This window comes from Pinus tabuliformis, chromosome 3_2 (assembly GCF_031772625.1).
Source record: "Pinus tabuliformis cultivar Carrire ecotype Pingquan chromosome 3_2, CPIR1, whole genome shotgun sequence".
Taxonomy (NCBI): domain Eukaryota; kingdom Viridiplantae; phylum Streptophyta; class Pinopsida; order Pinales; family Pinaceae; genus Pinus; species Pinus tabuliformis.
In genome coordinates this window covers 994,734,669-994,743,845 of record NC_142302.1, presented here as the reverse complement: position 1 = coordinate 994,743,845, position 9,177 = coordinate 994,734,669, and the positions used below count along the sequence as shown (strand labels likewise).

The 9,177-nt window shown below is 35.8% G+C and overlaps 1 protein-coding gene across 1 annotated transcript; it reads left to right on the top strand.

Annotated features, from left to right (window-relative positions):
• Nucleotides 1–4,888: 4,888 nt before the first annotated feature.
• Nucleotides 4,889–7,351, top strand: LOC149183961 (uncharacterized). Its single transcript, XM_089415160.1, has 2 exons — nucleotides 4,889–6,157; nucleotides 6,272–7,351. The coding sequence occupies exons 1-2, from the start codon at nucleotides 5,018–5,020 to the stop codon at nucleotides 7,349–7,351; spliced, it is 2,220 nt and encodes a 739-aa protein (XP_089271286.1). The 5' UTR covers nucleotides 4,889–5,017.
• The last annotated feature ends 1,826 nt before the right edge of the window (nucleotides 7,352–9,177 follow it).

Here is a 9,177-nt window from a genome sequence, read left to right as displayed (position 1 = left end):
CTGTCTCGTGCAGTAAACATGTTCTTGCGATTGAGAGGGCAATCTCTAAATAAATGACCCACCTTATGGCATCTCCTGCAACGATATGGTAAGCCCTCATAATCAATCATCTGTTTACGGGATGTATCCCTCCACTGTATGGTGATATGCTCTTGTAGTCCTCCTCTAGTATCCAGGTTGATGAGTATCCTGGCATATGCCATCATGCCAGTGGTCTGGTAGGATTTGTCATATTCCATATAAGTACCAATGGAATTACCAATCCGCCTGAAAATATCCTCAAACCAATATTGCAAAGGTAGTCCCGGGAGCCGGATCCATACCGGTCCAACGCCAATTTGCTCAGTCTCCAGGTTGAAAAGAGGCATCCATCATTTCAAAAGAACAGGTGCGTGTTCAAAATGCCAATAGGAAGACAAAACCCAGTTGGTATGGTCGGCTCGAGCAAATCTCATAGCAAACCATCCCCTCACAAAGGTCTGAACGAATGGGATGTCCACCAAATGGTGCCCCCAAACCTCTGTTGCCCAATTCTTCAGTTGGGCAGCCATGTAATTCCTGCCTCTGATGCGCCCCACCAGAACCCTGTCTGCAAAATCCATCGTTTCTCCCCACTAAATGTCTTCTTCAAGCCGGAGGATAATGTCGTCCACCTTGGTCTTATGACACTTATATTTCTTCTTGGGCACCGAATGTTGAGATTGAATCGGAGCCCTCTCCAAATTAGGGCCCAAAGAAACAGGAGTAGGGTTAGGGTTATTTGAGGTGGGGTTAGGGTTCCCAGCAGCGGAAGGTATGGATCTAGCGAGCGGCGGAATGGAGGTGAAACTTCCTGAGAGAGGCACGGAGGCGGCCGAGTGAGGATTTCAGGCAGACGAGGGTTCAATACTGGCGAAAGCAGCTAGAGGGTTAACCTGTCAGGGCAGCACCCCAGAAACGGGAGGGTCCAAACTAGGGTTAGGGTTTAAACAGGCCGAGACGAAACCCAGGGTAGCCGGGGAAGACGGAGGCGTAGAGAGTGACGGCCAAGTGGGCGGCTCATCCGGGAGAACAACAGCGTGAGGCTGCGATGGTTCAGCATGAGAAAAAGTCTCAAAATTGCTAGAGAAGCCAGAGCTATACATACCTACAGATGTGGAGTACATGGACCACCAGATGGAGACCCCTTCCAACGGATCTTCTAAATAATCAACGGCATCGAGGTCATCCATGTTGACAGCTACACCTAGAAACAAAGGAAACCTCAGAAATACTAGTAACGGATGTCACGAAATGGTAACGAGCGACCTGAGATAGTGACATGAGTAATAGTCGAGCAGGGATGTAAAATAAAAGGTAAAAAAAAACAAAACAGCAAATAACCCTAAGCCCCCGACAGGTAAACAGGAGATACAGAATAAGGGAACTATAGATTATCATGTGTGGCTGGGAAGTCGTTAGGTATAAACCAAACTAGGTCACGAGGTTACTGCAGTGTCATGCAGAACCCTAAAACCCTCATCCAAACCTTTCGCGGAAACTTAACCGCAGGCGCTCCTTGTAACTCTCTCTCTCTCTCTCTCTCTCTCTCTCGATATATATATAAACAATATTAGTTAATGGTATTTTTTTGAATTTTTGGGATGACATTCAACAATACAATGTTTTATTTTTGGGATGAAAACTTTGTCTTTGTTCTTTTTTAATTTAATTAAACTATATTTAAGCACTACTATGTAATCCTTGTTTATTACAAAATTTGGATTAAGCTCATGAAAATGAAATGAATTTTAACAAAGTAAAAAATTATATTATTTTAGTAAATATCAATAGAAAAGTAGTAAAAAAATATTATTAATAAATTTAAATGGTTATCAATTCAAGAAACAAATAACTAAATAAATAAACCAACTCCATTTTTATTATTTATATATATATTAAGAAATATATTCAACTTATCTTTCACATATATATTTGGAAAGAACAACTACCTTTTAAATGTATCTATCTATACTTTATACAAAAAAATGTAAAACCTTTAAGACAACTTTCTCAACAAAAACAATATCACTACAATAATTAAATGGATTTTAAACTTTAATAGTAACTTGAATTTAATATTTCTACTTTAATTTAATTATATTTAAACTAAACAAAAAATACTAGCTACTCTATAACACTTGATTTTTAAACTATATAAATTTCTCATTTCTAAAAACAATTAAATTATTATACAATATAAAATGTTATTCTACACATACATATCCCTATATATCATATCATAAACTTTATTATCATTATTTACCGCAAGTCATTACCCATCTTTTTAGTTTATAAAGGATGTATTCCTATTTATATATAATTTTCACGTAATTAAATTTCAAACACCATAAACACCATCATTCTTAGATATAGTGTTATGTTATCTAAAAACTATCGAAAAAAAACTATATAACATGTAACTTAATCTGCAATAATAATTAATTTATAATAAATATATTATACTCATTAATTATATGAGTTGAATTAAGCCGTAGGTAATTAGTGGTATAGTGTAATAATCATTTTAATTAGTTTCATATTAACAAAAATGTGATTTTATTATAACTTTAACATAAATTGAATAAGAATTCTTGAACCTAAGTTACCGGAAACATCACCCTAGGCAGCCAAAACGGCGTTCCCCGTTTTTGATACGTTTTCACCACTGAAACGCTGAAAAAACGGCTCAAATACGTTTTTTTATGGTTCGAATACGTATTCGATTTTTTCCCGCCGTTTTCCAGCCGTTCTGATGGAAAAACCCTCCCGTTTTAAAAATTTCGATACGTTTCCGCCATTTCGAATACGTTTTTGCCAAATCTTAATACGTTCCAGGAATTTTTAAAACGTTTTTTAAAAACCTCAATACGTTTCATGCTCGACGCCTGCCGGGAACAGAATTTATAAAATTTCGAATATCGATTTAGCTTAAAGTATAAACGATTTATTGTAATTTCTAAAGTTTAAACCCTAAACGACTAGCCGAGTTTGCTCATTTGCTGCCGCCGAGTTTGCTGCCGCCGCTGAGTTTTACAGTCGCTGTAACTGTTAACAGCTTTCAACTTTCAACTGTTCAGACTTCAGTCTCCACTGTTCACGCCGCTAGTAGCTACAGCAGTTGCCAGTAAGTATTAGTAATCTCATTACCTTACAGTAGTTTCATTATTTGATTTGCAAGTAAGAGTGGTACCGTAACAGCGTAACCATTCATAGACATAAGCTCGTAAGTCATAACTTATACCGTAACAATGAACATACTATAAAGTTATAAACCATACGTAAATACTAAAACCCAATACGTATTACGTAACTGTTAAAAATTTATGTTTGAACTTTGCTTTGCGCTCATGGAATCATGAGTTACAACTTTGAAAGTTTGAGGGTATATACTATAGTGTGTTGTGTGTAAACTTTAAAGTTTAAAGTTTAAACTTTAAAGTGCCTGCTGTATATGCACTGGAAGAACAAATGACTAGTCACTACATTCTATCTTCTTTAGCCCCTCTTGAAGTGCAGACTCCAGACTCGAATACTGACCAATGACCAATAAACTATTAAACCCACAAGCTTGTTTTCTTATACTTATAGTTATAAGTTATGTCTTGTTGATGTAACACAAAAAGATGGATCTCAGTAAGCTAAGGTAGTCTCCTTGTTGTTGGTGCCCAACCCACACTTGGAGGAAAAATGCTGTGGATTACGAGTAACATACAAGACCAAGACCACCATACTATCTATCATGTCACTCATCACATTGCTGTTATACATTGTATGCTGCCTAGTGGTGGAACGAAGGGGCTGCATATTACATCAAGCCTTGTGTTATAGTAATGAACACTGAACAGCTACACACATTACTCAATCAGCATACATTTATGACAATGTCTTAACTTTTAAGTTTTAACCTGCTGTTAAGTGTTAACTCAACACATTCTACCTAACCATGGGATAGAGGCTGCAATCTACATTATGCCCTGTGTTAAAATAAATGACTACCTAACACCATGACAGCAATCTTTTCTACAGTTAAATGTATGTAGCAACTTGCTGTTATAAAGTTATATTCTGCTCACTACTGAAACAAGGGCTGCAGCCTGCAATCCTGTGAATACTGACCAATGACCAATCCAATAAACCCACAACTACAAGCTTGTTTTGGCACCTCCAATACAGGATTTTTGCATTTGTCCAAGGCTTGAACTTTGACAACTTTTCTTACTTAGCAGAGAGACTATTACTCAAAATTCACCCAGAGAAATTGAGAATCCATAGTTTTTCTAACTCTAGAGTCTAAGGACTCTTGAATGATTAATGAAACATTGAAAAATTAAAATTCATTTCATTCATTTGACATTTCCATTCATATAGTCCTATGAATCTTGTGCTGGATTGGGTAACAATACCCAGGGGCCAGAACATAACCTTGTTTTATCAATGAATGAGCCTTGAGGGCCGAGGCCACAAAACTTAAAAGAAGGCCAGCGAAGTAGAAGAACAACAGTGTTTAAACTTTAGTGTTCACTGTTATCTAACCGTCAAACTTTTCAAAGTAAAAAGAGCAGCAAACAGTGATTAAAATTTAAATAATAAAAATGAGTGAACACTGAACTGGAACTTGGAAGTTTGGAACACTGAACAGTAACACTGAACAGTGAACAACAGTTTTACTTTTAAGTTACTTTTAACAGTTTAACTTTTTATCTTCATTAACAATTGTGGTTACTGTTGTAGGTAATCAGTGATATATACTATAAAGAAGATTAGAAATTTAGAAAATGTAAACCTGCAACTTCACTGTCACTGTTCACTTTTTTAATTTTCAATTTTTCAGTTTTAACTTTTCACTGTTCAGTTTCACTTGCTACAGACTACAATACACTGTCACATCCAGAATTAGAAATGACCAAGTAAATTTTTTTTAAATAGTAAAATACATATCTGATATTTTAATTTTTCAATTTTCTTTTTTCAGTTTCAGTAAATATTATCATCATTCATGGCAACTTCAAGTTCAGCCATGAATGAGGCAGAGGAAGTGGCACAGGAAATTGAATCAACCCAGAAAGTTGATCCAAAGTCACCACTTTGGAAATATGTCACTACTGTTGGGAAGATCCAAGGAGGTGGAGCATTGGCATGGGTTTGCAGTGAGTGTAAAAAGGAGTTCAAGGGGTCATACACACGGGTTAAAGCACATTTGCTTGGGTTAAAAAACAATGGGGTTCGAATATGTAGTGGCCCGCCTAAAGAGAATGGGAAAGATGGAAATGGTTTAAGCAAGGTAAAAATTGCAAAATATCAGAGAGAACAAGAAGAGGCAGATGCTAAAGCAAATGAAGCAAATCCTGCCTCCTATTTAAAACCCTCAACAAGGTTGGGAGCATCTTCATCAAAGCCTCCACTTTATTCTCATGGAATTGTTGGGTCAAAGCGGTCAAATTTGGGACCGCTTGAGAAGAGCTTTAATAATGATGCTCGAGAGATAGCAGATGCAGCTGTAGCCCAATGCATTTATGCAAATGGCCTTCCCTTTAATCTTGTGCGATCTCCTTACTGGGCAAAGATGGTAAAATGTTTGACTGAAGCCCCAAGAGGGTACAAGAGCCCTGGATATGAGAAGATACGCACCACATTGTTGAGTGCTCAAAAGTTAGATTTGGAGGCTAAATTAGCCCCCATTCGTGATTCATGGCTCATTTCAGGGGTGTCCATCATTTCTGATGGATGGAAAGATCAAAGAAATAGGCCTTTGATCAATGTGATTGCTCAAAGCCCACATGGGGCAATGTTTTTGAAGGCAGTGGATTGTGAAGGGCAGATGAAAGATTCTCAATTCATTGCTAACATCTTGATTGAAGCAATTGAATTGGTGGGGCCTGAAAATGTTGTCCAGGTAATAACTGACAATGCAACGGTGTGTAGAGCAGCAGGCCTAATTGTTGAAGGCAAATATCAACACATTTTTTGGACCCCTTGTGCTGTGCATTCATTGAACCTCATGTTGAGCAAGTTGGGGAAGCAAATTGAGTGGATTCGAAAAATATTTGAAGAGGCAAAAGAAATTCAAGCCTTTATCACAAACCACCACATGTCCCAAGGCATCTACAGGGAATTTGCTAAGTTGGAGCTCCTTAAGGTACATATACTTTAAACTTTAAAGTTTAAAGCTTATTAATATTCAATCAAATTATGATTTTTCAAATTGATTGAAATTTGATTCTTTGAAACATTGGCATTTTGACATTTGCAGGTTGCTGAGACTCGATTTGCTTCTCACATCATAGTCTTAACAAGGCTCATGCAGGTGAAAGATGCATTACAATCAATGGTATGCAGTTCTCTTTGGAATCAATGGAGGCAATCCCAATCTGATAGAGCACAAGCAATGAAACGGTTGGTTGTTGATGATGAATGGTGGGATAAGGTGGAGTACCTCTTGGCATTTACTAAGCCAATTGTGGATTTGCTCCGTATGTTTGACACAGATATGCCTAATCTGGGAGAGGTGTATGAGGGCATTGATTCCATGATAGAGAAGATAAGGTTGGTTATAAATGCCAAGGAGAATGACCCAAATGAAATCTTTTACGGAGAAGTAAAAGATATATTGACCAAAAGGTGGAACAAGATGACCACCCCATTACACCTTTTAGCCTATGCACTGAATCCAAAATATTATGCTGCAGAGTTGCTACATGATCCAGAAAGAAGCGCACCAAACAAAGACCCAGAAGTCGCAGAAGGATTTAAAAATGCTTTTAGAAAGCTTTTTGTAGATCCTGAAATTGGGCTTCGGATTCGTGCACAGTTTTCTCATTTTGTGGGATCAGAGGGTTGGGGTTGTGATATTGAGTGTATGCGGGACAAAAGCAGATTAAGTCCAATTGAGTGGTGGAACTTCTATGGTGGGGCACTTCCACATATCCAAAAATTGGCCATCAAGGTCTTGTCACAGGTTGCTAGTTCTTCTTCAGCAGAAAGGAACTGGAGTACATACGGCTTCATCCATTCAGTGAAGCGAAACAGATTGGGCTCTAAGAAGGCTGAGGAACTAGTGTATATTCATTCAAACCTTCGCCTTCTGTCACATAAGAGAGATGAATACAAATTTGGGCCCACCAAATTATGGGACGTGGAACCAGAGTTGCCTGACTTGGATATGACATTGAATGCCATGTCTCACATGAGTTTGTTTGATTCGGAGCCATCAGTGGGAATAGGTGCATGTTCAAGTGGACATGGAAGCAATGTTCCCACTCCTAGTGCCACTTCTAGAGAGGATGTGGAACATTATAGGGGCATGAATGAAGACATATTTGATGATATGTAAAATTTGTAATTTATGATGGTGTTTTAACTTTTAACTTTTAACTTTTAAGTTTTAAGTTTTAACTTTTAAACTTTTGAACATCCATATGAATTATGAGTAATGATATTATGATAGTAGACTGCCAGTCATAGTTCATTTTGAAATTTGTAGTTTGTACTTTCATTATCATAGTATGTAGTAATTAGTATGCATTATTAATTTTGGTAATGATGGTGTTTGTGTAACTTGTCAATGTTGTGAACTTATTACTACATATAACATTGCAATGTGGCAATATTTAAAATTACTACTTTCTGGAGACATATATGAGATTGACAACTTTGCTGCATATTTATGGGTCAAATCTGCAAGTCTCACATGTCAGGAATACTCATCCAATGTAAGTAATAAGTATTGGTTAACAGAAGATGGAACAGCTGCAATAAAAGTATTGGTCAACAGAAGATGGAACAGCTGCAATAAAGAAAAGTGAAAATATGTGAGATGAGATCAAATCTAGGCACATGTATCTTAGAGTTAGGAACAGACTGACTGACAGCCATTGTCTTATTGTGCTGAACCATGTTAAAGAATGATCAAAACTAAATAAAATAATAGGAAACTATTAGTGATGGTAAGATTGCTTACAAGTGTTACTGCCACAGAATTTTCATGGCATTCTGCAGTCATTTGGCATATCTAAATCGGTCTAATAATATTCTAATATAAGCTAGCTAACTGAAGCTATTTTCGTGTATCTATAGTTGTTGTGTTCCTTATACCCATTGTCAAACGCTGAATCAGCCTGTTTTAGTAAATTTATTTTCTGCTATAGACTTGAGTAAGACTTAAGTCATGTTGATAACTTGATGTTTGAAATTTGAAACAAAAACTTGATGTCTGATGATATGTTGAAAGTTGAATCTTGAAGTTGAAAATTGAATCATGAATGTTATAATAATCGTTAATGATGATGGCAATGTTGAATGTTTATGCCATATGGCATATGTTGAAACTTGAAAGTTGAAAGTTTGAAACTTGAATTGATGATGATGAATCATGATAGATCAATATCATAGATGATAATTTAGATTCTGAAATATGAATGGTAATATGAATTTTTTATTTTTAATATATATATATATATATATATATATATATATATATTTTTAAATTTTTATATATTTATTATGTGCCGTTTCCTGCCGTATCGTATCCAGATTTTTTGAAAATTTGCCGTATCCGTATCAAACCCCGTACCCGTATCCGTTTTCTGGTAACTTAGTCTTGAACATATAACCTTGAAATAATTTTTAGTGGTCAACAAACAAATTTAATTTATTTAATAATATTTGTTGATAATAATTTAATTTATTATTAGTTTAAATATATCTTTAAATTTAATTTAATATAATTAAAAAAATTAACTTTTAAATTAATCAAATTTCTATCTCTGGTCCAGTACAGTTTCTCAGTCAAATATAGTCGTTTTTTTGGTCAAATATAGTTGTTTCCTGGTCAAAGATAGCCATTGGATGATCTGCTCTCTCTATTTAAACTGCTGCCATGGTCTAATTTTTCAACTTATCCTGAGGATGAATCACACTTGTTGGTTCGAAATGCATCAACAAATAAAGAAAGATGTGATTTTTACAAAAAAAATCTTCTCTATGAATTTGATATAGATCACAAAAGCCTAAATTCTACAATCACTAAACATATTAAAACAAAAATTACATATTGAAAGGAAAAAAATGGTTACAAAATGGTTACACGGCAATTTCATAGCAGCTAATTCTCTAATATCTTGAAAGAGACTTGAATCTAGCAATTAACATCCCAACAAT

Coding starts and splice junctions, on each gene's coding strand:
- LOC149183961 (XM_089415160.1), top strand. CDS start 5,018: ATGGCAACTTCAAGTTCAGCCATGAATGAGGCAGAGGAAGTGGCACAG. Junction 6,158..6,271: donor CTAAGTTGGAGCTCCTTAAG/GTACATATACTT, acceptor TGACATTTGCAG/GTTGCTGAGACTCGATTTGC.